Source organism: Nipponia nippon, unplaced genomic scaffold, assembly GCF_047370975.1.
Source record: "Nipponia nippon isolate SJK-2023a ecotype South Korea unplaced genomic scaffold, ASM4737097v1 scaffold_15, whole genome shotgun sequence".
Taxonomy (NCBI): domain Eukaryota; kingdom Metazoa; phylum Chordata; class Aves; order Pelecaniformes; family Threskiornithidae; genus Nipponia; species Nipponia nippon.
Genome location: NW_028262331.1, coordinates 12952798 through 12980537, shown reverse-complemented (window position 1 = coordinate 12980537; position 27740 = coordinate 12952798). Strand labels below are relative to the sequence as shown.

The following is a 27740-nucleotide window of genomic DNA, read 5'->3' as shown; positions in this document are numbered from 1 at the left end:
CTTTTCTAGTGTTTTTTGTTACTGATTCGCTTCTACCCGAGAGCTCGGTGCATGGCCGCCTGCAGCCACTCGCTTTAACAGCACAAATCCTCTGGGCAACCGCCTCCCTGGAGGTTTCTGGGGAGGAAAAGCAAGGCCTGTAGGAAACGCTGGCAGAGCCACACCTGCCTTGCTTTTAGCTCATTACTCATTACCCGCTGGAGGCCTTTCACCTTTCCTTTCAGCGCCTTTCCCGGCACCACAAGCCGCGGCTCTCCTCACCCGGGGCTCTGGTGGCGACGAACCCCGCTCGCGCCCAACGGCCCTTCCCGCCCTCCCCTTCAAATCCCGGCGGCGGCCAATCGGCAGGCGGGGCTGGGCTGGGCGCCCCCGCCGGGGGCCGCCGCTGGAGCCCTGAGGCGGCCGGGACCCGCGGTTGCCCGCCCGCCCGCCCGCCCGGTCCGTCGCCATCGCAAGGGAGGCGGCTCCACAGGAGCCGACGGGCGGCAGGAAGGGGCGGCTCCGCGGGCACGGCAGGCGGCCGAGCGGCGGCTGGGCGCTGCCTGCCGGGCGGCGGGGAGCCGCTGCCGGCGAGGGGGGTCCCGGCAAATCACCTCAGCGCTAGTTTGGGAGGCCGGCGTCCGCCCCGCCTGTGCCTGCTGCTTCTTAGCTGACGCAATTAATTTTCCGCTGACGGTCTTGTGAGTCAGAAATTTGAGTAATGCAACTAATGACGGTCTTCGTTGTGCAGCCGGGCCTAATTGGTTTTGTCAGGAGTAAGTGTTTCATGTTTTTACGCACCTCTTCTGTGCCCAGGTCGAGAATCGATAGGTTCAGAATAGGAAGCCCTCAGTTCATCTAAGCAGCAAAATGTTTCAGTGCGTTGTTATTCGCATGGCTGAATTACAAAGGTTTAATAGCAGCTGCAGTCTGCTCGTTGGTATTTATTGGCCTTGAGGCATGTAGCACACTTTCTATGCATAAAAATGATTTGCAGCAAAGTTGGTGTGAACTCACTAGTTCTTGGAAACCGATTCCAGCACTTGGCATCTTGTGGCCCTTCGTGATTCAGAAAGATTAATCCTAGAAAAGATTGCTAGGCTGGCTGGCTTCCTACTTATCGCTGTGTCCCTCACTGTGCTGAGCCCAAATTGACTTAGAAATCTGTAGCTAAAGGGTACTAGAACGGCATCCAGTCCTGACGTGGAGATAATAAAAGACAAAAAACCATCGCACAATGCTGAAGAGCGCTGGCTACCGGCGTACCACCAGGGAGGGCTGCTATTTGGTGATGGTTTCACACTGAGGGCTCTTTGCTGAGATTTGGCAGTTCATCATGTCTTCGATACGTGCTGTATTGACATACAGTATCGGAGATTTTTCATCAGTGTGCTAGCTGACTGAGGGGCAGCCGGGGCGATAAATCCACTATGTGTTAATGGTGTTCCTACTGCTCTTTATTTTCAGTGTAAACAAGTATTGTTTGTGGGTGTTTGTTTCTTTGTATTGACAAAAAACAATTGCCCTTTTCTGCTTCTCAAAAGGACTGGATTTAAATTTTATTTTATGAACTAACTCCATCATTCATTATTTTAGTGAAGAAAGCAGTAGTTCTCAATTAAATTTTTGCTATGGCCACGCATGGGAAACGCTAGTTTAAAGCTTCCATTTACATTACTGCAGTGAGGGGATGCGTGGCAAACCACGTAGTTCTTCTTCAGCTAGTGCATGTTTTGGTTTTGTTTGTGTTAGACTGGAAGTGGATTAAGAAGTGTCAGAAAAAGCTTATGTAGAACTGTTTACTGGTTTTGATACTTAGTAGTCTAAACACAAACATGTACACACAGATCTGGAAGTCTGACTGAAGTGTAAAAATGGAGCGTCAGCACGGATAAACTAAGTTCTGGAATCCAAATATTTGTTTCAGCCAGTAGTTTAAACTTACTTGAAAGTGCCAATAAGTCAATTGCACTTTTCAAGCTTTGTGTACAAAGTTAGAGACATAAAGTAACACTGACGAGCTATTTAATACTTTTTCTGTTCCATAACACCTATTAATCACTGTCGGTTTTAAGTAGCTTAGTGCTGTGCCAGGGTTTTGAGAGATTGTGCAAAGATTTGCACGTATCGGAGAAGAACTGTATCAACAAAAGCACATGAATCTTCAGGGGTGATGGTTTTATACCAGGAACATGCAAACATAGGGGAGGCAGCCTACTTTAGCCAGAAGTCTTCTGAGTTTGGGCTCATGGCAAGAAAAAAGAGCTCAAAAACATAGTTCTAATATAAATTGCTATTATTTGAATTCTCTGAATTTTAAATGAAACATATAATAATAATAATAAAAAAGGTTAAACTAATAAATCCTAAACTTTAGAATGCAAATTTTTCCTGATCATATGTCGGGAAGGGCAACAGTGAACACTGTCTTCTCTTTGGTAATAGGATATTTTTATGGTAATTATACTTCAGATTTTTTTTTTTCCTAGACAGAAATAGCTGTTTGCATAATGTGTTTGGCTTAGGCTGATTAAGCAAACATTGTTAGCCTTGGACTGGGAAATCTTCATTCTTTTCCTCCTTTCTCCTGCTGTTTTCAGAGTACTACTTAAAATGGTCTTTAATGCAAATGTGTCTGAAATAGATCCGCAACGTGTGCAAATTACTTATTTTATGGTAGGTACAAAGTAAGGTGTCACCAGCTCTACAAATTCTAAGAAAATGTTTACTGTGCTATAAACTGTTCAAAAATTATTTTAAAAGTACTTGCACAAGATATGGATATTCTATACAAATTTAAATAAAAGTAGTTAAATAAACATAGTTAAATAAACATAGTTTTTTTACTTTTTAAAGAATAATTGTTCCAGAATTGTAACTTATAGTATGACTCTTTCCTCATGCACCCATATTTAAGTGGCATTTTTTTCATGTGTACCAGAATCACTAATGCTAAACGGAAGCAAGACAATAAAATTCTAGATGTAAGAGCCTGAAAGGGGCGGATGGGAAGGGAAACCCAGACAACTGATATTAGTTAATAACTTGCAGTCTGTTTAATGACTTTTTTAATATAAGAAAAATCATGTAATGACTTTTAACTTTGGTGAAATGTCCAACCATGTTAAATAGGGAATGCATTGGAGAAAATACTTTAAGGTGCTTAGAATAAATAACTTTATATAGGGAGGACAAACCTCTCTTGTATGTCAAGAAAGTCAAGCAAAATACAAGAAAAAACGTCCTAGAGTGTTCTTTTCCCTTTTGTTCTTTATGTCTGATCACTCTTCAAAGACTTATTACCAAGAAAAATATGGAATACAGTATGACACTTAGATTTCTCTCTTTCTTCCTCCTTCTCCACCTTGTGATCATGTGTATGGTCACAAGCATGGAATATATTGGTGCATCTGAGAGAACGCCCTAGCCTGTTAAACACAGATCGTAGAGTATATGAATGACACATAGGAACTTACAAATCATGAATGAATTGCTATGCCCATAAATGATAAGTCTTTAACACAGAAAAAGAAGCTTAGCTTTTCTTGATTTAAAATCTGTGAATTTGGAGTTTCTGTAGCAGATATTTAGCTCATCTTGGTAAAGTCTTGTCCAGAATCATACTGTCGATTTTCATGGATTTTTCATGTGCCATGGATTTGCTTTAATCACAAATATTTTATTACAATTTTGCTATGTTTTTAGAGTGATGGACCTTCCTGATGGCCTTCATCTGGTATGGTCTCATGCATTTTCTTGTCATCATCTCCCTCTGCCAAATATAAAATATTGGGAAGATTGTTAATTCTGTAGGGTAATATCTTGCATAGGTCTGTGTCATTCTATATACTGGCCATAACATGGTTCACTGTATGCTACTCAGTATGTATCGTTATAAGGATTTTTAGAAAGGGCTAACAAGGATTTGATGCAAATGGTGATAGAAAGTAATTGAGAACTGAGTATCTCGCTCCCTTAGGCCTCTGAAAATTTTGATCTGCGTACCAGCTCTTTGGTGTTTGTAGTGAAGGACTTCTAAACAGCGAGAATCTTATCCTGAAAAGTCCTTAAGGATATAGGTAGCTGTATGCAGACGTCCTGCTGATGTCGGAGCGGCTGGTCACTGAAGTTAAGTGAATGCGTTTGGGGAGCTGGGGAGGGTCTGGACAGGCGGTCCCACCCCGGCGGTGGGGTGCTGGCGCCGTCCTGTTCTCCTCTCCTAGTCAGAGAGCGAGCATAGGAACACAGAGCTGTGGAAACCAATCTCTCAGCAGAAGCCAGATGTGTTGTAAACAGTCTAATGTTTGTGGATAACATTATTTACCAAATATTATTATTATTTTTGGCTTAAGGGCGATGTTGACATATTTTTAAGGAACAATAGTAGCTATGTGTTGCAGAGCCAGCAGGGATACAAAAACACGCTGCCTGAGTGCAGGGCAGGGGGTTGCTTTGGTTTTGCTTTTCCTCAGTGCATGGTTATATTAGGATATATATTTGTTTGACTGATTCTTTTTTCAAAAAAGGTATCTAGGATAAGAGTATTGCTCTTAAAGTCTGTACTTGGTAGGTATTTATTTGTAACTTGGTAACTCTTAAATTATACTGAATATAATGTTTAGCAGCTTTACACTTACTATATGCTTTAGGCTTATTATTTAATGTGCACATTTCTAGTGATGTGGCATACTTAATTTTTTCCTTATTTCTTTATCTAAGTGTTAGGACGATCAATAATTGATTCACCTAGCTCTAGTATGTTTGCATAATTCTTTTCCTGCTGTTTTTTTTTTTTTTTTTTTTTTTTGCATAGAACAGCTTGGCAAATTTGCCTGCATTTCTCACTCTGCATATTCTGTTTGCAGGAATGCAGAGGAAGAGGGACTCAAGTCAAGTGAGGGTTTCTTGATAGCTGCGTAAGGGATTACAAAGTTGCATCACGTGTGTTCTTCCTAAATTGTCTCTGTCTGTCTGCCCCTAATCTGATTTTGTTTTAAGTCTGGGCTAGTAGGCATGGTTGAGGGTGTAGATTTGAACCTGGGTTTGGCTTCAGTCTTAGCTGGCAGTACTCCCACCTTGCTGTGAGAAAACAGCTAATTGAACCTGCATGCATTTATTTTAACAATACTATCTCACTCTTCTGCCTGGTCTGTAGTTTTCATTGTAATTCCTTGCTGCTTTTTCATAGTGTAAGTGACCCAGTCTGACTCGAATTTTAACCTCCTTAGTTTCTTCCGAGTTTCCGTAATATGTGAATAGAGATGTCATTCAAGACACACTGATATTGTTTTGGTTTGTAGACTGTTTTCCTTAGTGTTGTTAAAGGTTCCTGCTCCAGATTGCTTTGTTTTTAGATTGCTTCACTTGAAATAAAACATTGTTCTGTCGTGTCACAAGCAGCACCTTTATGGTAAATCAGAGAGAAGCATGTTCCTGAAAATCTGGCTACTGAAATGCCTTAGTTACCTCCTGTTAGGAACCATACGCTATCCTAATGCAAGGGCTAGTTCAGCATCATAGTAAACCCGGTTGGATGTATCAGATGTCAGCTGGATGTTAAAATAGAAATGCTTTCTGGATTCGGCTAACTGCAACAATTATTGTTCTCTTTTTTGTTAGCATTTTTCAAAATCTTGATTTAATGGTTGAGTAATGCATCTTACTGTTCAGCTTATGTGGAAAAAATTGGAGGAATGAATGTGAATAATTTCCAGCCAAGTAAAAATTCTACTAAATTGTTTTGTTCTTTTTTATTAAAAAAGCAGAGTTTTAAATTTCTTTTTAAACACAGTAAAACTTAGATTTTTCACGGAAGTATATTTGTTGCTTTAGTTTAGTCTGTCAGCAGCTAGTCCTCTGTCTTCTAATACTTGCAGAATTTTCAGCTTATGTTCTTGTCTCTCGAAACCCAGAACTTCTTTCAAGGGGACTATAAATGTTTTAATATGCAGATTTTTTTTTTTTTAGTGGTCTGTGGCAGATGTTGTTGACATCGTTGGCTCCAGGAAATAAATTAGGTTATTGTTTGCTTTGACTTCTATGTTCATTTGCAAACAGCTTTCATAAAAAAAAAAAAAAAAAGTGTCAATCATTTGTTTTCCTCTTACAGTCATTTGTTTCTGGAAGATGCAGAAGGTGAGTGACCTGATAAAATGGTGTTGACCAGTTCAGCCATTAACAATATCATCTTTAAATAGTTTAGACTTTTTTTTTTTTTTTTTTTTTTTTTTTTTTTTTTTAGTATCTGTCTGTAGAAAATTATTATAGTAAAGCTACATATCCTGCGGGCGTGTTCTGGAAAAAGATTATTCCAATGGACACAGTTTCAGCTGACATAAATCAGATAGGTAAGTGTGTGTGATGGTTAGGACTGTATTGAGACAGAAGAATAATAATAGTTAGGCTGGTGCATGGTTCACATTAGTGCTATAGGTTTGGATCCAGAATTACTTAGGTAGGCGGGAGACACTGTATCCAATTCCATAAAGGCAGAGTAAAGAGTAGTGAGCTGTAGGTCGGGTAGGTTGCTGTGTGGAGTTCCGTTTTGGATGTTGGCACTGTTGCTGTTCTCCATCTGGCAGTGAGAAGGGAAACACTGGGAAGACGTTGGGGATGATGAAATGAGGACTAGGGGATCCACAGCTAGGCTGTCATCTTTCAGCTCCTCCCAAAGATTTCCTATAACAAAACAAAATGGATCAGTTCAACTTTCTTCATATATGCTTTCCGAGACATTGTTTTACAGGAGAAGTCGGTAATTATACAGCTGTGTATGCTGTATGTGTAGGTACTCTTCATCACTTGGGACTGAGAAAGGAAAAAGGTTTAGATAGTTATTATTTGTCTGTCTCCATAATCAATTTATATCTGGGAGAAAACAGCATTAGTTTAAGAAAATTATTTCACCTGATAATTGGCAAGCTTCTGTTGCAAATGTATCTTTATGAAGCATAACTTCTATTTGAAAAAAACCCACTCATTTTGAAAGAGGAAATTGCCTCTCTTATCTTTGTAAGATATGGAAGAGCTAATGGCACTTTATGGGACAAATCTCCAAATAATACTACTTTACAACTGGCCTTCTTGTATTCTTACGGTGTAGCGTTCTCTGAATTGCAATCTGAATTACTGGATATGTGATTGACCTGACAAATTAAAAAAGGTCTGAAATATTATTTTTTTTCTAACGTGTACCAAAAAGTTTCTCATCTTTCCATTGAATGTGCATATCACAGTGAAAGCATTAAGTATGTACTGCAGGAGGGCTGTATTTTTCATATTTGTCATTGAAGATCTCTTTGGGGTGGTGGTGGCAAGGGGACCGTTGCTCCAAAGCTACACCCTCCGTCTGCAGGCTGTCAAATGGGATAATACTTAGCCCTTTTGCTAGACATTGGATTTTATTTTGTTTTTATTTTATTTGGGGTGTGTGTGTATAGTGATTTTGCTCCAAGTGTGCAGGCCTTGTCTTAAGTTCTAGGACCTCTAATTTGAGATTTGATAATTTTATAAAGAAAGAAAGTAAAAAGCTTAGATAAGGTTAGATAATTTAAGGTAAAGGGCAAGGATGGAGGGAAGTTGGAGTTGTACCATATTGGTGAAGCATATAGAATATTCACAGTACAAATAAGCGTGTTCCAGATTAACTGAATAAAATGGAAAGAGGTGCAGAGAAAGGAATGGAATGTGAGCTCCGGCTGCCTGAAAGAGCAAGAAGCTGAGGATTCAAAAAACTGTGTTGTTAATCTCAGTAAAGCAATCTGGGCATGGCAGGACTGCAGAACATCTGTGACAGTGCAATGGCAAGGCAGCTGCGTTTGCTGAGTCATGTAGATTATTAAGACTGGTTTTTTGCTCTGTCTTTTAGGTTGCTTTGTGTACCACTTGTCTGTGCAGGAAGGCAATTCTGGCATGTTATTTGGTGCAGCAAGAGCTTTATCATTTGGAACCCACAGGTTTTATTTTATATGTATACATACATACATATATATATATGCACAAACATAAACTTGGTGTGTTTTTTTTTTTTCTTATTTTTGCATGGAAAGCTATGTTCTTAGAGTTCAAAATCCTGTCCATTCCAATTCAATTATTTAATACCAAGAACTTTACTGTCTGTGTTACATGACTAGAACACACCTCAGAAAGTATAATTATTCAGGGCGTAGATGATACGAATGCTTTGCGAAGGAGTAAATAGCATTCTTTTGAGCAGAGATGTGGAAGGTGTTTGAATAAATATTGATAAAGAAAAATGTTACCATGTTAATTCAATCAAAATTATTTCTCTTTGTGCCCCTCATGACAGTTCTCTTGATATGCACTAAATAGTTGTGCTTGAGTAGTTTTCAGTGGAAAGTATGTCTGAATTTAAGAAATACATTCTAAATACTGTATTGCAGTGGTTAATATCAGCAGTCGTAGTCAAGAGTAAGCAGGTTTTTTTTAAGCTCTGGATGTAAAACTGTAGCTTTCTTGGGAAGCTTTTTAAAGATACAATGCAAAATTCCATGTTGTGCAAAATATTGTAACCTAGTAGGCTGGTCTTTGTAGCAGCGGCAAGGACAATTAGTTAAAAAAGGACATAAACGCATCTTGTGCAGGTTGGGATGTGATGTAATAAGCCTGACTCTACAAAATCGAAATGCCGTAGATACCTACCTTGGAGATCAAAATCAGTCAGGGATGGATTAAGAGCATCGATGTCGTTGCTGAGGTCTCCTTCCTGCATGAGTGTGTCCTGCATGGTCCTGGCGGTAGAGTGCTCTGTCAGCATCTTCGCACCACAGATTGGGGGGGTCTGAGCCGGCAGGGGAGAATCCTGCGTGATGCTGGGCTGGGTCCTGAGTTCGCTTTGAGCCTCCCCAGAAGGAAATAGGGTCTGAGGGTCAGGTGAGTGTTGCATCAGTGTGCTTGAGATTGGAGGAAAACCCTGCGGTGATGTATAGCACGCCGTTTGCTGTCCCCCGAGCAAATTTGGTAAGGAGTTCTTGACGTGTAGAGCTCCTGATGCGTGGATACTATGCAATGGCTGTGGTATACTGGAGGAAAGAGAGGGCTCGCATAAGGAATGGGATTGGACTGCCATCTGTCTGGAAAGGGAGGCACTTGCAACACCAGTCGGACTGCAGGACATGATTGAAGATCTCAGCTTTTCGCTTTTGTCGCCTATCAGTGTGTCAAGTTCTTCTACAAAACAAGAAAATAGTCCATGACTGACTGAATCCTAACAGAGCCTTAATCTTCATAGCTTGCAGCTAAAATTTTAGTGTTCCTCAGGAAACGGGTGAGCGGAATGGCAAACAAAAGTGCTAGCCCATAAGAACTCCAAAAGCCTGAAATGTTTTTCTAAATCATCATTGCCAAGTGAGTACATAATGAATTGCACTTTTTTGTTTAAAGGTTGGATACTTATCAGTTAATTTCAGATTTTATTCTATAGTACTTATTTCAGTGTTGTTTTTGTCTTAAAGTTTAGTGAGGTGTCAAGAGAGAATGTTTCCTTAGTCAGGCTTCTTTGTGCTTATGTGGATGCACTCCTGCAAAACCAGGTTTATTTAATTTGGATTTTGATTTTTTTTTTCTTGTTTTGCCAATCACTTTATAACCAGGAAAAATTCTTAAATGCTTTCCTAAATCATTTATAAATTCTCTTATACAGCTTGGTGCCTATTGCAAAGAAGAGTTCTGGGGACCCCTGTTTGAGAACTAATAGGCTAACATATTACTGACCTGGCTTTGCCATACTCTTCCTTACAGCAACTGGGTCTTTCCTCTTCCATTTCTGAAGCTCTTCCTGCATCTTATCAATTTTGGCTGGATTCAGAGCCCACAAGCAGCCTTTCCGAGAAGAATTGCCTGACTTGTTTTCAACTTTCTCAAAGCATTTATTCAAAGATAAGTTGTGGCGTACAGAATTCTTCCAGCCATCTGGAGCTGTCTGGAAAAACAAATCCAGTCTAAGAATGGAACTTCAAGGAAAAAAAAAAATACAAAAATATTTCTCTGTTTTGACTGGTGAAATTGTAAGAAATGCTGTTTACGTTACACTTGCTACAATATGAAACTTGTACATTAGAAACAAGCCACAAAAATGTTATAGTCATGTTGTGCAGGAAGAGAGGAATCAGATGAAATAGTAACTGATCTTCTAAGCAAGAAGGTTGCCCCTTCAGAGGGGCTGCTGAATTTTTAAGAGTGAATTTGCAAATCACAAGAATTAAGTGTGTGAAGAATTATATTCTAGAACTGTGAACTAACAGGAAATTTATCTTAATGTATTTTGGAATACCTAGAAAAATTTCAAACACTCAATTGAAGGACTGTGTGCTACTTGGACTCAAATTAAGTATCCAGGCAGACTTCAAACAATTTTTAGCATGCTACTATAGGTATAACTTTGTATGCTAGCCAATTAGATAACCAAATGGTTTAATCACAAGCCCTACAGATGAGATACAGGTTTCTACACCTGATCGCTGCATCTTTTTGCTTTGCATTTATTTTTAACTCGGTACTGGAAGCTGGAAGGTTCTTTAAACTGAACAATACCTATAAGCTTCATTAAAAGGATTCCTCTATTTTTATTTAGGCTGTTCCCGATCAACAAGGGAAATGAAATTCCCTCCTTTCCCTGAGGACAGTTTTGCATTCAACTGCACAAATGGAAAGAAAAGAAAACCTAGTGCAAAGCCTCTGTTTATGCAATTTAATTTTTACATTTTTTTTTTTTTCCCCTGATTGCTTGTAAAAGAACTTTGAAAACGAATGTTGCTGTCAGGGATGAAGAGGGAAATACCCAGCAAAATGGTCATGCTCAGGTTCTGATGGGAAATGCCTGTCTGCTTGCTAGTCCGAAATACTGATCCTGAAGAAATGACACTGTATCCTTTTATTGCATATAAGTTTTTCTGGTGTTTGTTTATTTGTTTTCACTCATTTCTGCTTACTTAGTCATGCAGCCAGAAGATACGGCCCATCACATCAAGGCTTTGTAAATTAGTATGTGCATTCATATCAGAAGATTCCTATAGTAAATTCCTGATGTGTCACTTCCTTGCTTTTCTTTTGGTGGGTACTGTACGATGCTGTTTGTTGCGTATCTGAGTAGAACTGCCTTAGCTCATTGCCACTGCACTATAATCTTTAAAAAAAAAAAAAAAAGAGCAGGAAGAATGACTTGCTACGTAATGGTAGGAGTCAACCTGAGAAACCCAGCTTCATTGTAATAGATGCAACTGCTAGTCCAGCTAGACTTCCCCTGTCATTGTAAGACCCGTTAAAAAAAATAAAATTGTAGCTTTACCTGTGTCAGTCAAATGATATTCTTTCCAAAAGGTCTGCATTTGCAGAGATGAGAAATCTTGAGAGAGACTTTAGAGCTCATCAGATTACAAAGAATAATCTTCAGTACTAGTGTATGTGAGGCCTTTTTCTTTTTTTTTTTTTTTAACCAATTTTGGATGCTTTTTCTTTCTTGTTTCCAAAAAAATCCTCGTCTGTGTGTCATAAGAATTAAAAGAAATTAAACAACTCCCTGAAAGGTGGGCGAAGGTGTCTATGTGCCACTATTGATTCTTATTCACAGATGCAAAATATTTGTTGTCATAATTGTTTATATCAGCCACAGAGAATTATTGAACGGAGAGCAGAAGAAATAAATATGATTTTCCGTAGTCTTTTTAAAGAGGTTAAAGACTAAAATTTCCCTTTTAGGCACATTAAGTTCCCTTTCCATTGCTATGCTTTATTAATAGGGATCCTTCTCTCATAGAAAGCCAGCTTTTTGATCGTTTCTCTAATTGTTGCCTAGTGTAACGGATGTCCTCTAAGACCATCTTTTATAAATGGACTTGTGTCCATTTTTGCTTTTGCATGATACCCCATGAATTTTTGAACATACTTTGACAGAAATTCTACTTTTATCAGGAATGTAAAATCTCTTCTTTCCTAGCTTGTTGTGAGGGACTATCTTGTGGGTTAAGGTGTTAAAAGCCTTACTGAAGAATTTGAGGGTCAAATTTAATACTTTCTTCATTAGAAAAATTAATTAGTTGTTGAAGTTAAATAGATGTTATTTACTATAAAAGAAACTGTTTTCCCTTCATAGCAGCACAGTTTCTACCCTTTTGGCCCACCTGATGTCAGCATTTCACTATTTTGTTAGCCAGTCCTATAAGTGAGACAATGTGCACTTCTATTAAAAAAAAAAAAAAAAAAGGCAAAAAAACCCTTTAAAACTCCTTCTGCCATAGAGTAATGCTAAAGATGATGAATCAGATTTTCTCTCTTGCAGATAATATTCAAGTTGCTTTCTGGCAGTTCTGAAAGTAAATAAAACTGTTCCTCCTAGGTAAGATGTGTACTTAGCTACTGAATAAGCTGACCTGAAAGAGTATTCATGTGTCTTGCCCTGCACATGAGGCTGCATACACCTCTCTATCTAGACAGGATAATTAGGGTTTCTGCTAAGCACCAGAGAAGATGGGAGTGGCATGTGTTTCTCAGAGGTTTTCAGAATGTGTGGGGGTGTAGACTATGAGATAGTTTTAGAAACGTAAGAGCAAAAAGTACATGGATTTATTCTGGAGACTGCTGCCAAGAGTTGAACAGGTTCTTGCATTAAACTTGGTAGTGCTGAGCAGTGAAAACCAGTTGTCTACCTAGGTAGGCCCTGAAGGGACACTCCGGCAGCGTGTTCAGGTTACAACTCTGTCACCAGCTTTTTAAGTTGACATTTGGTTGTCTGTTAATGAACTGAGCTTTGGCTACTGAAGTCGTTCTCGTGTAGTTGGAATCTCTTTGCTATGGCTCGTTTCTGCCATTGCTGAATTCAGCACAGTGTGGATGAAGCTGTGTGGAATTTGATGCTGCAAGAGAATACTTGCTGCTCTAAGCTCCATCAGACCACAGACCTTTCTAACCTCTTGGACCACTGGCAATAACTCCAATTAACAAGATTAAAGCTTTCTGTTAGACTCACTAATCACTACAAAGAGAAAAAGGATGACAAGCAAGAAATATTATTGTACAGACCCATTGATCCTGACCGCCTCTTGAAGTTTAAAGAGTTCAGTGATCTTGCAAAACCCTTTCTCTTTAAATCTAGGTCTCAAGAGAAGGGAGAGGTACATCAAAGAGTAATTCAACTTTAGCTGCGTAGATGTTTTTTTTAGGACGTAGGAGTTGGATTGCTCTGTTTCAACTAGAAATGAGATTGTTGCATCATAGAAACTAAATTTGCTGCGGCAGCGAATACAAGTTAATTTGACTAGGCTTGTATCATCTAATGTCTCCCAGCAAGATTCTGTGTACACTTGTACTTTGTTTCTCTCCAGCTTAAATTGCTTCCCCTCCCCCTGTTGTATCCTGCGATTTAGTGAGTTCTGGTAGCAAAAACAAAGCGTTCTTTGCTGATTTTTATATTACTTTATCTTGCTAAAGACTCTCCAAAAAAGGGAGGATAGAGGATATTAGCTTTTGCCATGTATTGATGATTTTGTGGGCTGCTGTAAAGACCAGAGGTAGATAGAGCTTAGTGCCCATAAGTATAATGTTTGCTTGCTTATTCTCCCCTGCTTATTTTAAGGATGTTTGGGGTGGAACTGTTCAATCATTTGACTGTAAGTAAAATGCAGAAATAAAGCTGTAACAAAATAGTGAATGTTCCAGTAGTACCCCTGTACCATTCTTTTCCTATAATGCATATGACAAGAGTAACCTCATTCTCATCAATTTTTAAATGAATTAAGAAAAAGACATGAGGATGTGCCAAAAAAAACCCCAAACCAAACAAACCACCACCAACACCCACTCCCTGTGGAACAGGCAAGTTTTGATAAGTAAGAAGGGAAAAGTTTAGATTAGGTATAAAACAGTTGTTAAAGCTGTGGTAGAAATATACCTACTGTACAGATGAGCATATGTACACACAGAGCCGTATGTATGCACATGGACAGACATATGAACACACTATCTATACACATTTATGCACAAAATATCACAATATATACAATACACAATATTTACACACAGTATATACGTGAGGAAAGGGTGTATACCTCCCTAATGTTTCTGCTCTGTCAGAATAACTTTAACTGCAGGACCAGGAAGGTGACACCTGGCACAGCCACAGTCTTGTGTCTGAGGAATTCTCTGCGTGCTGGCAGCAGCAGCAGCATTTGGTTTGCAAGCTGCTGCTGAATTTTATAATTGATTGTGTTGTCAGACAAAGGAGAATTAATTTGTTTGGTCTGATGAATAAACGTGGATGTGCCTGTAAAACTTATTTTTAATATTCCCACTTCTCTGCTTGAAACTCCTGCTATTTTTCTAGAAAGCAGTAATCGGAGAAGAATGTATTACTTTGCTGTAGATCCCATGATTTCTGCTTATGCTAAGAAACGTGGTTCTGCAAAATATCAATTTCAAGATGTTGTGGCCCAGGACCTTTTTTGCAATCCTCAAGCTATTTTCCTTTGGATTATTAATATTTCTTGCAACTAGTGGTAAAAGCGTGGAAAATAGAGTTAATATTCTGTTAGGGACAAAATACAAATCTTGAAATTTATTCGTGTTTTGAAAATGAAAAAAAATTTACAGCTACTATGTTCTTGTCATGTGCCATTCCACCCTTCTTCCTTTCCCTGTTTAGATTACTGTCATTACCTTATTTCATGTGTGTTTAGCCTAAAAATCAGTTGCATCGCTGTGACTTAACAAAGTTAAAGTGCTTCAGGTTTGTTTCAGTGGATTATGAGTTGTCATGTTGTGATGGGGTGCTTATCAAATTATAATGGTAGGCTTCTTTATTTTTTTTCCTCCCTTCTCTCTCAATTTTTTTTTTTTTTGCGGGCATTCTTTATCCTCAGTTAGTGTCCAAAACCATTGCAAAATTGTATCAGAACATTTATTTTTAGTTATTCTTAGTGTTCTTTTCTTAATACAAACGTTTGAATTGCCTTTCTGTAGCTGCTTTAAATTTGGTGTAATTGCTGCGTGTTTATTTGCGATAGGAAACAGGACAGACTCATGTTGCTTTATTTTCATGTCTGCGCCTTGCTAACAGTTGGAGGTCACCTGATCTGGACTTCGAGTGAGATGCTTTTGAAGAATCAGCAATAATGAAGCTCTGTGTTGAGCAGCAGTCGACGATTCTATTATAGCTCTTTTTAAAATCTTAACTGTAATCCTTCTGCTCTTCGGTCATGTGCTGACTAATCACTTTCCACTTGCATTCCAAGTGCAAGACACCATTCTCTTAAGCATGGATTTAAATTTCAATAGTATCTGCTGCAAACCATCCACCCTTACCTTCACCAACGTTACTGTGTAATTATGAGCTTAGTATCATTTCTCACATATTATACTTTTCTTTGTACAGTGCATGCGAGTGACGAAGTTGCCTAAGACGGATATCCCAGCTCCAGAACAGAGCAAGATAACCTTGAACCTCTGCTTCCCCATGAGTCTGGAGGTGCTGTTGATGGCAGAGGAAGCCACAAGACCAGTTCTGCCTGTATTTGAGATCTGAGAGGAAGGAATGGATGTGTTTTTAAAAATATTTATCCTTTTTATGAGTTGTTAGTGAGGAATGGCCACTGTTACTGCACAAACTCAAAGTTGGAGCAGTTCTTAATATCTATTTGTGTTAAATGTTACCGCGTATCATGTTCACATTTCTCCCTTAGGCCTAAAGCGCTGGGTAGTTTGTGACCATGAAGGTATATAGTGTGTAACTGATTTGATATTAATCTATTAAGAAATTATGCCTTTTCATAGATTGAATCCCCTCCCTTATTCCCTCTGCTGCCAGGTAAGCTTAGAGAGAGATTTCCCCCCACTCCCTGTGGAACTCACCTTGAAGTAAGGAAAGTGTTCCGTCATGAAATTGTAAATCTCACTGACTGGCAAACTCCCTGTCTTGCTGTTTTTGAGTGCCATGAAGATCAGGATGCTTTAGGGAGAGAAAGAAAAGTATTTTAGCCTGTTCTGCTTGACTCCTCAGAAGCAGAAAAAAGGACTGTTTTTCACAGTGAGCGTGATTACTCCGGTTTTTCACTGTCATAGCATGAATACCGATGATGCTTAAAGTTTTCCACTCGGTTGTTTATAAGCAATCTCCTTACACTGCTTAACTTCTAGAGGTAATTCTCAAAGCGCATACAGCAGGTCCAACCTGGGTTTAAAATAAAGTAATAGGAAGTGGAGTCAAGACCACAGCCTTCAAATCCAGCTAGTGTGTATTTATTTAAGGTTGTGTTTGAATGCTTAAACTGATAAAGGCCACAAAGAGGATATCAAACTGATGGTGACAGAAGGTATAATTAAAATTTAATTGTCTGGTCTGCTTTGTTAGACTGCTATTTGGGGGCTAAACCTGTGTCGTGACTGGCATATCTGATGTTTTTTTCTAGGCATTTCCTTGCCCTAGTAACTGGAGGAAAAAAAGCTTTAATACAGGTCCTGGAAAAGACAACCAAGTGTGATTAGTCTGGTGCTGATGAAATTTGCAACACCTAAGATTTTGTATTGGAGAAATATCTAGCTTTTGTGGGGGTGGTCAAGACTGTTCACATGCTTTACAACATTTCATTTCCCTCTGCCTTGGCCCCAGAGTCTGGAACATCTTGAGATTCATACAAACAGGACAGAGCACACTGGGAACAAGACAAATAAGAGTAAGCATGTTATTGCAAATTATGCTGGAAATAGGCCATGGGTAAACAGTGTGTTGCCTGTAACATTAGGACTTGAAAAAATATTTTATTACCTGTAGGAGTAGATGGGTTTGGGAAATAGAGGCTGCTGGGATTCTTGACTGCTTTGAGGAGCAATTCTTTGGTAAGGGTAGTGTGAAGAAGTAATATAAGTCACAGGATAGCTGCCTCCCGAGGGATACTGATGATACAATAAAAGAGATGTTACTTGGCTTAGCAACAAGCTCTCAAAATATTTCTTTCTTAATAACTGTTAAACTATTTAGTTCTGAGGCTACTATCCTCTGCCTACATTTAATAGCTGTTATGCCAAGTCAGACCTAAAGTCTTTCTAACATGGTATTGGAAAACATTAATATTACTAGTTAAAGCTTAAAAAGTAAAAGAAACAGGGCATGTATGAGGAGGAACTCACTGATGTGTTGGCTGTTACCAGGTCCTGTTGCAGTGTGTTCCAAATTGAAGTATGTAAAAGAAGTACTTATTTTATTATTGCCTGCCTACTGAGTTCTTGTGAAAAATGGGGGTAACTGTATCTATTAATTGTCTCCAGATAATTCATAGTTTTGTAGACCTAAAGCATATCTCTCTTCAGCCATCTCTCTTGCGGTTGAAGTATCTTAGCCCGGTCAGCCTCCCCTGCACATTGCACTATGCAGACAAGTAAATTCATGATGTAATTTTACTTATATAAGTAATAAAAAAACCCAGAATAAGTTACTTCAAACAATGTACACCATAGAAAAATAAGCCTATTAAGTAAAGCCACTAAAAATATAGGAAGAAACAGGGAAGTTTTGACTGAGCCTTGTTTGGTTTTTTGTGCTGTTTTTTTGGATTTTAGGTGGAGAGGGATACAACAAGGCAAAAATTCAAAGTGTATAAAATCTGAATAGATCTGAATAGAGAATAGCATCCCAAAGCATCCGTTCAATTTGCTGTTACCAGGCAAGGCAGTAAAAAAAACAACCAAACCAAAAAAAACAACAACAACAAAAAAAAACAAAACAAAAAAACCCCAAAACCCCCAAACAAAGAAAAGCAAAAAAACCCAAAAAACAATAACATCAAAAGCTTTAGTGGATGGCAGCAGAATACGTATAAAGTGAATGTACTGTTATAGAATAAGTTAGTAACATCATTCCAGGGGTCAGGAGAGTGGCATAGGAGACATTTCTCACAGGTTTTCCTATTGCCTGACTTGCGCTGAAGTGTAGTCGATGACAAGAAACAGGCTTCTCCAAGAGGCTGGGAGTTGAAGTGCTGTTAGCCACCACCTCAGGCAGCTTCTTTTTTTTCCCCATTTTTTCTATCAGAAAGCTAAAAAGAATAGCCAGGACACCTAAAATCAGATAGCAGTTATGCTACCCTCACCCCACTCCTAGGGACAGGCAGCAGAATACTACCTGAGACTGAGATGCTAAGCTATCTCTTTAAGAGATCTCTAAGTCTGTCCAGCTCTCAAGACACACTAAAGAAAAGGCTGGCCTATCACGCGATCACCATGATAGAAATATGCCAATGCAAAAAAAAAAAAAAGGTGAAAGAGGGGAGATTATACATATGCATAGCCTCGATTGCGTCAGAGTTTCTGTAGGTTTGCTCTCAATTTTTTTCACGCAGCAGTTGGTCACATATTTTTCTTTTCCAAATTACAGTTTAAACCTGCTGGCAAGCAACTTTCGAGTACAAAGAAACGCTACCCTGCTAAGGTAAGATACCATCAGTTGGCTCTCCGTGAGGCAAAGGCTCCCACTGAACTCAGAGCTCAGTGAGAGAGGAATTTCTGCCTCTTACAGATTAATCTTTCCAGATGCCAGGGCTAGGGCATGGCCAAAATTAGGAGTCAGGTCGTATGCTATTAAAAAATCTACCTGCATGCCTTCCCTAGTGCTCAAAGGTTGCTGAGCCCTGTTCTAGTGTTTTACTGCTTACCTTTGGAAGTCCTGTGTCATGAGGTTTTTATGGTTCCTCTGAAAGATTATAATGTAGCTTTTGAGACTTGTTGGGAAAATTTCCTTGGTAATTAGTTTATACCTCTCCTTAGTTTTGTACTGTTATTCCTATTTTTGGACCAATAGCTTCTGCTGTTCTTGGTCTTTGTCCTCTGAAAATGCCTGTGAGAGGCTACCATGTGCTTGCAAAGTGTTCACAGTTTATTTATTCTGGATTCTGAATAATATGTTTCAGTTTCTCAGCAATTTTATTGTTGTTGCTTGAGTTTTTGCATGTTTGCTTTTGTCTTTCTAACATTGAACTGTCTGAAATGGAATGTGGAAAAACATACTGAATACACTAATCTGTTTGCTGCGGTAAGCAGGGTGAAAGAAATGAGATGCACATAATTAATCATGTCCTGCCTTGTTAAACTAAATACCGGGCAGAACTGCAGTCTCCAGAGCAGCTGTGAACTAATTTCTGCGTGCAGTTGTGTGCTGCCTGCTTTGTTGCATTGTGTGCAGGTTTTTCACCAGAGTTGAAAACCAGGCAATTCATACAATAATTTTGATTTTATTTTTTTATTGATTTTATATTTTTATTTCAGTGGCTCTTTGAAAGGAAGGGATACTAAGATGGGACTGGTTGTGATGTCATCACCAAAGGCAAGAACTGGGCGTTCTAAGGATTATTTCTGTTTTATTGGTTTCATGACTCCTTTTTGAGGGAAGAGAGACTGGGGAATGGTCTGGAATGACAGGCTTGAGCTGGTTTTACAGTCGCACAACTGGCATGAAAGGTGTCCGGGTTTTATGGTGGGTGGGTAAGTGATTTCAGTACGTGTCTGCTGTTTCTTTCAGGTCAGTAAGAAGGAGTTTTTCTTATGAGTCATCATTTGTGTTGTGTCCAGCAAAGGGGAAGGTGAGGCCATTTTATCATTTGGGCAAAATTAACAAAGGAGTTGATCTCTCTCATCCCTCTAATGAAAAGTGAGGCATAGTTTGAACACTCTTCACTTCAGGCTGAAGGGGCCGTTCTCTTGCATGTAACTTCCTAGTGATTTAAATTGCTCTACTCCATTCAAATTTGAAATGTAAAGTGTTAATACTGAAGCTGCTTCATGCAAAAGATGTTATTCCACTTCTCAGTCTTGTATCACATGTTCTTTCATTTCCCAGTGTCTGATTATGGCACGTGGACAGCAGTTCTGCCTGTTACGACTTTGGCTGCTTTTTTCCTCGGAGTAGTAGAACATGTTGCCATACTTTTACTATAGTAACATTAAGAAGCACAAATATGGAAAAGTCTAACAGAAACCTGCTGCATGTAAGAGATCTGTCACAGTGCCAGCCTGCAGGTGGATGGAAGACTTTCCTCTTAGTGCTTGTTGCGTCTTGCCTAGCCACTCCCGGAGGTGTGTTTCAGCTTTGATTTTGTAGGTTTTTAGAATGTGGTTAATGCCAATGTATAACAACAGTACTGGTATCAAATCAGCAGTGACAGGGGAAGGGTGCCTGCTTCAGAATGAGTAAAGAAATTAAAAAATATTCAAATGAATTAACAGGCTAACTGGAGTTTCTGCTAAAGCAACACACAAACCTGGCATTTACGTTGTGTGTGAAATATGTGGTGCCGTGGCACATCCACAGTGTCTGCACTGCAGTCCCAGTGGGGAACTAGTTTATGTTTGCAGCAGAGTGGCAAGTTAATCCTTCATTTGAGACCCTTTTCTTCCAAAATAACAATAATAAAAGCAATCAATTTGTACGTTAGGATGGTAGTGTAATATCACCTTTTTATTCTATTTTAATTTTATTATTCCCTTTTATCACTTCTATTGAGTTTTAGGCTAACAAGAAAAAACAAGTAAATTAATTATGATGATGTTGATAAGAACTTAAAGGATAATTAACATTTTGCCACATTATAGGGGGAAAAAAAAAAGGTTCAGTAAATTCTGGCTAGTGGAATGCCAGAGTGATAGGTAAAAGAAAAAGCCAGGAGTGAGATTATTCTCTAGCCGTATTTCCTGAATCAGTGTAGGAAGACTGCTTCTTTCCATTATCTATGCCTTCTCGCATCTATTTAGCATCTGTGCACTTCTCAAGCTTTACAAGGCTACCCACTGAGGAGAGCGGATACCAAAAGCCCTTGATATTGAAACTATTTGAATATCAGTAGTAGCTGGACGCTCTAAGCAAATTGGCCTGTCCTTGCGCAACACCTCGTTGGGGAAGAACCTCTGTGCCCCTGAGTTCCTAAGCTGATCTAAATACAAAGTCCAGTTAGTGGTCAGGGGCTGGCCACAGCTGAGGGAGCAGGAAGAGAAAGATAACAGTAATAGGAACCTGATTTTAGAAGTTTACTTCATGCAAGGGTTGGTACTTGAGGGTGCTTATTGAGCTGCCTTGCCATACTGTCCTGTTGATCATTTTAACTGTCCCAGGCACTAGAAGTTCAGAAAGGCCATAGAAGTCCCTGAAGCTTTTCACGTGGTTGATACAGTTAGTCCCTGTTTTATTCCTTTCTATATCTGAGGGGTCATATACTGTAATAATGAGACATCTTCCTTTCAGTTTCAGTAGACAGCTTGGGGGATTTATAAGAAATACACGCTTAAAAATATGCAAATCCACTACTGAGGTATGGAATACTTTCATTCTTCCTTAGTAATGTTTTACAGAACTGTAACAAATGAAATTCCTAAAAAGTCATCTGTGACGGATGATTTAATTTTATCAGTGATCATAAAATTCCACCATATGTCTATTCTTGTTCTTTATGGTCATTCAGCATGTGTTCTCAGAAGTTACTTAAATTTCGTCTTAAAGAAAATCACGCCAAAAATAACCTTTCTTTTTCCTCATGAGGGACTAAATCCTGATGATGAATGGCATGATTGCTATTTCAATGACTCAGACTAGTAACACCATATGAATGAACAATCCCAAGGAAATATCGTATGGTGACCTGGTTTTTGTCGGTTTTGCACAGTTTTAAATCACTGCTCTGTTAGTCACATTTTTTATACTTCTTGAGCAAGTTGAATGAGATGGTACAGTTGATTCCACAATATCAGTCATCAGTCGCTGGGATCAAAGGAGTTGTAACTCAAGTGTGAGCTTTTATGTTCAAATATTTTACATACATGAATTTCCTGTGAGTTTAGTTTAATTCAGTTCTAATGATTGGGAGTTTTGGTAGTTGTGCTATTTTTGTATATGGATTTCTGCCTATATATCTGAAAAATCCTTGTTGCCTTAATTTCACCTTAAATAAGTTTTGGGGTTTTTTTGTTTGTTTGTTTTTAAATAGGGTGTTTCAAGCATATTTTTATCTCCTCAAACATCTTTCTTGCTGAAAATTTTGTACATTGCAGGTAACTGAGCATAAAAGAAGAAAATTTTCAATGCATTGAACAGCACCACCATTTATATCTAAAGGAAATAATTTAAAGACTTTTCAGAGTCATGAAAATGACTTTCTGTAATACACAGCCTCCCTCTATGCCAAGTTTTCAAAGCTCAGTAGACCACACTCACTAACCTCTGTAAATATGTACTATGGTCACATGTAAGGTTAAGGTATATAGCTATGATTTTACAAAGATACTGTGCATACACTGCTTTGGAAATAGGAACTGACATGTATTCAAATGACATCTAAACACACTCAAGAAAAACAAGGTGTCAGTTACTCCTGTGCATTTTTAGCATTAATAACATAGTTACGTTACGGAAGAACAACCTTAATACTGTGCATTCTCGTGCATCATCAGCATTGTTGTCAATTATGCTTCAGCTGAACAATCTTTCACTGGGGATGATGTAACAGTCAAAAGATTGCAAAAGAGATGTGTGTGCCATCAAGCACAAGGAAAGCGAGCGTCATCTTGCTGTTAAAATTTTGCTTTTTTCTGTGTTTGATCTGAATTTTAAGTATACAGTCACATATATTTAATTTGTTATTCTGAAGTCAAAGCACAGTTAATACCCTGGGATCCTGAAATACCAACAGTTATGTTAATAATTTATCTGGTTTCAAAACCAATTTTCTTGAGCATAATGTGTAAATATAAATAAGCAGTACTAAGATTCCATTTTTACAAGTTGTTTTTTTTTTTTCTTTTTTCTGGAAGACCATTTTAAAATGCATTTAGATGTGGTTCTCTTAAGATCTCATTGTCATAAACATAATGTATGTATACAAACGTGGCCCCGCAAATGCAAATTTAGCAGGTATTGTTTCATCTGCCTTTTTGTATCATTAACACAACTACTATACCATTATAGTGCTAGAAATACAGGGGATTTTGGTCTACACGTTGTACTGACCTGATGGAAAGGATGTGAGGGGCAATACATCTGCTGCACTTGAGGCTGATAGCAATACAAACCAGGCTGCCCTTCCAGCGGGGATGTCCGAAGCTTGATGTCTGAATCCTGCTAGAAAATATTTAAGGAAAGAGTTATTAGAGAAAACACTTCAATTTAAAATACAGTAATTCTGTTAATTACTCTTCTGATTTGTCTTTCATTATACTTACTACTTTTTTGGACTGGATTCTGTCACAGTAAGTGTTACATAGAATTTGTTTTATCACCCAGTGGTACAAGAAGAAACATTGTTTCCTGTATTTATATAATTACTGCTTGAAAGAGGAAATCCCAGTCCAAGTTCCCTACAAAGAGCAATTCATAAAATGTCAGTTTCTGTTTCTCTTTTTTCCCTACATACCCAAACTGCACACTCCAGCCTTCGTTCCTGAGTGTGCACGTGTGTGTCTGTCTCTCTTTTTCATACTCTGATTTTATCTTGCAGACCGTCAGTACCTCAAGCTGACGCTGGAGTTTTGTCATTAGGTAGAGGGTGAGGTCTATAATGCACAGGAAAGAGGTGGCAGAGAAGAATCAAACTAGGCTGGCTACTGAATTGAATCAAGATACAGGAAATATAGTAAGATTGTGATTTATTTCTGCAAATGTGGAAATAAGACTTGATCAGCTTCTCTATGTTTAATTTCTCACAAGTCTGCCCAGCTGCCTGTCCTGGATGCCACACAGGGCTTGATTCTGTTAAGGGCTCAGGCTCCTGGGTGTTAAATGTTGCTGTCTTTCAGTTAGAATGCCAAGTGCACCATACGGGGTGTGTGGTAACACTGGGTGCTTTAGAAGAGCGATTCAAATGAACTGCATGCGAAGCAGAGAGCGAGGTAGAGCTCTAGCTGGTAATAAACAGTGCAGGGAATGACGTGTCCGAAGCAGTGTTCTTATCCATGGGTCTGGTGACTGACTTCAGGTTCCTTCCCCCACTTAACATCCTTGGCCAGGAATTCTCTTCTGAGAGCTGATGTCGTAGACATCTTATTATTTCAAGGAACCAGTAGCGCTTATCCTTCTGTTTTAAAGCAAGGCCATAATGACCATCTTTTATGGTATAGATTAGCGTAGGGGTACATATTAGACTTGATTTGATATCCTGGCACCAAGCAAAGGTCACATCCAGTATTAATAAATGTCCTTGCTATTTTGGGGACCATAAGATGAAGTTTTTCAGAAACATCAACTTGCCAGCAGCATGTAAGCTATTTAAGAGCTTTGAAGTTGCATGCTGACTGAACCAGTGGAGACATTAAAAAGTAGCCAGTCTTTTCCTGAGTAGTCACATGTACTTGGTAAAGGGCTCCTGCAGTGCCAGCTTTATGTTCTCTCCATCTTGCAGCTCAGGGATTTGGGAAGAAAACAGGATTTTTTTTTTTTCATCCACTGCTTATAGATTTTGCATTAAACTCATCTGACCTAGATGAGTATTTATCCAGGAAATAAGAGATTTAGATCAATTTCCTCCTTAACCGGAACGGCTTCAGTCCCCAGGTATGTACCCTGACAACATCCCTCCATTCCCTGGTAAATCGTCTTAATCCAATTCAGATTTCTTTTTTTAAACACCTCTTTCTTTTGGTAACCCTCAAATTCTTTGCCTCACAGCAATTTAGAACCAGTGGTTAGGGCCCTCTCCTGGCAGACGCAGACATTGTTTTTGTCTGCACTAGATTATGAAGATATGCTTTACACTTTGGATCACAGCAGAGATACCTTGTGGAGATACTGGAGGGTAATTTACCTTGTTTTTCAGGGATCTCTGTGCTGCCCTAAATAGGCAGTCGCCCCTATCCAGTATGTGAATTAGCCCAGGTACCTTTACACTGCACATCCCATAAACAGATATTTAATTTTAAGTAGTACTGATGTCTTAGAGTTTCTCTTCTGTTTGCATCCAGGAAAAGTGCAGCTCAGCTGAGGTGTTGTAACAAATCTGATAACGCTTCTCCTCATACTTGAAAAATACTGTTTTGTGAACTTTTGTCCCTTGAAAATACTAGTTGATGACAACTACTGATATAAAACCTGTTGTCAGGAAGAATTTGGATATTTAGGATTCGTGTATTGTGTCTAGTGAAAAACCATTTGTCCTTGTGCACCTTTCTGAGGGCTGTTTTTCAGTAGGGAAAGGCCATAAAATAGAAAACATTAACAAATAAATATGGATGTCTATGCTGAGCTTTAGCCTGTGACTTGACAAGACGCTAAATGCCCATGTAGTCACATTAAGAGATAAGAAAATAATTCCAAAAGTATATTTTTGCCATTGAAAACAGAAGGACAAGCAAAAATACTGACCACGACTTGTGAACCGTGATCTTGACCTGTGTTGCTGTATTGGAGGCTGTTACACCATGGTTGCTCTGTGGAGATGTTCGGAATGTGTGTAGAAAATGACTCTGACTCGTCAGGACCTGTAGATCCTGGTAAACCCTCAAAACCGTCGATGCTTCTAGGATTTTTGAAGGGTGAACCTTCTGGTGGGAGGGCTTGATGTGCTTCCTGGAAGACGTCTTCGCTGATCTGCCTCTTGTAAGGGTGAAAGGGGTTTCTGCTGCTCTTGAGAAACCGGTCATAATTTCCTACAGTACTTTCCTCGTAACTGTACCGTCTGAATTTTTCAGTACTGAAAGAGGCTTTAAATTTGTTCTTGCCACAGGGAATTCCTTGGCTTGTAGGGTATCTCCCATGAATTTGATCCTGGGCTGGAGAAGCAGGGCTGGGACTGTGAGAAGACTCTGAACTCTTCCTTTCTGTCCTGCTGTCTGACTCATATGGTTGGCAATGATAACTGGGATTATCCTGCAATGAATTATTGGCATTTATTTAGGATTAGTATGAGCAAATATTTTATTATTTTTATTATTTACAAAAAAGTACATTAAAAATATATTATTGATGAGAAGTATAAAATTACTAGTCCTAGCCACCTTCATGCAGAGAAGCTCTAAAAGATCTAAAGGGTTTTCTGGTTACCTGGTATCCAAAACTGTTCAAAAGTAAATTAATGAAAGCATTGAGAAGACTGAAGTAATCTTAATTTGTGCAACTATCTTGGAAAAACAGGGTGTCTCAGGTAACTATTGACTAGCTGGTCTGACAATTTCAGGGGAAAGATGATGTATGATCAAGTGATGAAAGATTAAATGACAGGAATATGATAAGTGCAAGTCTTGTCATCTACAAGTTTAGTCAAATAAGCTTGATCTCATTCTCTGACGGTGTTACAAGCTGCCAGATATGTTGCTAGTTACATCACTTCCTTTCATTAACATAGCCACACTCATTCTGTGAGACAGGGAGGCTCTAGGCAGACATTTTAACCTTCTTCCTGTCTCATCTCCTCCCTTCCCTTTCGCATTTTAGCCAAAAGAAAATCACAGCTACTAAAGTGCTCTTTAATCTAGAAGAGAAAGGCTTAACAAGAACTAGTGTCTGGATCCTGAAGCTGAACACGTTCAGCTCAGAAATTATGCATATTTTCCCCGACATCAAGGATGAGTAACGACTTGGATGCCTTTTGAGAAGACATGCTTAAGTCAAGAGCAGGTTATTGTGTTTAGTGAAGGGGAGAATGTAATGTTCCGCGTTACACACAAAGTCAGACCAGATCAAGTGGTACCTTTCCTCTTTCCCCCTCTAAATCCAAGTTGCCCTTACAGTGTTTTAGGAGAACGGGTAAAGGAATATATGCCTTCATGGAAGAATCAGATTTCAGGAAGTTCCAAAGGGAAGTCAGCATAAAAGCCGGTGCTTTCTGCAGAGTGGAACATGGCGCAGCTTTTTTGTTCATCTGCACACGGGTCTGTGCATCAAGGCTGTTAACGTTTTGTTCTGTCGTGGATTCCTGCAGAAAGCAAATCTGACCTCATGACACTTTTGGCTTCTCACATGAATGCAAACTTGCTCAGTTTGTAACTTCTTAATTCTTACTTCCTTGCTCTCCTCTGTAGTCCTAATACATGTGTTTATGATATCTTTTGTTAAATAAGAATTAAAAAAACCCCTATATTTAGTTATATAAAGCTGTATGAATGGCAGTGCTGTCAATTCTCCACCTGAAATGTTCATAATAAAAGTATGACAACTGTTATTTTGCTGTTGTTGGATGAAAACCACTATTCTCAGTTGTACTTTTGTTATGAAAGGTAAACGTGATGAATATATAGGCAACAGGAGAGAGATCATTTTATTCCAAAAAAATCCCAAGGAATTCTGAAATGCTTGAAGGTATCCTCTACTGCCAGGGAGTAGACAAAAAGGTTCTGATGTCTCTCTGTCTGTTGGCTTTTTAAAAATTTATTTCAGAAACAGGATGAGGATTACTTTAAATGCAGCATTTGCACTGGATTAGTAGCTAGATGGATTGCCTGTTTGGTTTTTAAAGTAATACAATTTTTAAACTATTGAATAGGAAATTTAGTATGGAGCTTAAGACTAGCTCAGAATAACAACTCAGGTTTCTACTCTTCAAGAATAAAACTTTCCATGTTTGCTTTGTTGCCAGTTAAGTATGCTGAGATTTAGTACAGCAATTGCTGAATATTGTATCTGAACTTGTGTGTCTGAAGAAAGAGAAAAAGAACTGGGCCATCTTACTCACAGTTTGCTGAACTGGGGATATTGAATCCCCCTGTGTCTTCATGAGGTCTTGTCGGTCCCTTTCCAGAGTGTCCGAAGAAGAAAATTTAATATTAGATTGATCTTGGAGTAGTGAAACCAT

At 38.9% G+C, this 27740-nt stretch overlaps 1 protein-coding gene and 1 long non-coding RNA gene across 2 annotated transcripts; one reads left to right on the top strand and one right to left on the bottom strand.

Annotated features, from left to right (window-relative positions):
- Positions 1 to 530: 530 nt before the first annotated feature.
- Positions 531 to 19593, top strand: LOC148056363 (uncharacterized). The gene is made up of 5 exons (XR_015703474.1): positions 531 to 755; positions 15362 to 15454; positions 16395 to 16658; positions 18356 to 18409; positions 19243 to 19593. It is a non-coding gene; the product is annotated as an uncharacterized LOC148056363 (long non-coding RNA).
- FOXN1 (forkhead box N1) lies at positions 5801 to 27740 on the bottom strand. Its single transcript, XM_087751872.1, has 8 exons — positions 27621 to 27740; positions 25316 to 25819; positions 22970 to 23080; positions 16751 to 16878; positions 15838 to 15934; positions 9712 to 9919; positions 8641 to 9168; positions 5801 to 6657 (listed from the first exon to the last, which is right to left on the bottom strand). The coding sequence occupies exons 1-8, from the start codon at positions 27738 to 27740 to the stop codon at positions 6395 to 6397; spliced, it is 1959 nt and encodes a 652-aa protein (XP_087607998.1). The 3' UTR covers positions 5801 to 6394.

Bases quoted from the DNA above. Each gene is read 5' to 3' on its own strand.
- FOXN1 (XM_087751872.1), bottom strand. From the start codon at position 27,740: ATGGTTTCACTACTCCAAGATCAATCTAATATTAAATTTTCTTCTTCG. The intron at 9,920-15,837 runs GTGAGTTCCACA...TTGTTTTTCCAG, and splicing joins AACACTTTCCTTACTTCAAG to ACAGCTCCAGATGGCTGGAA. The intron at 6,658-8,640 runs GTAGGTATCTAC...GTTTTGTTATAG, and splicing joins GACTGATTTTGATCTCCAAG to GAAATCTTTGGGAGGAGCTG.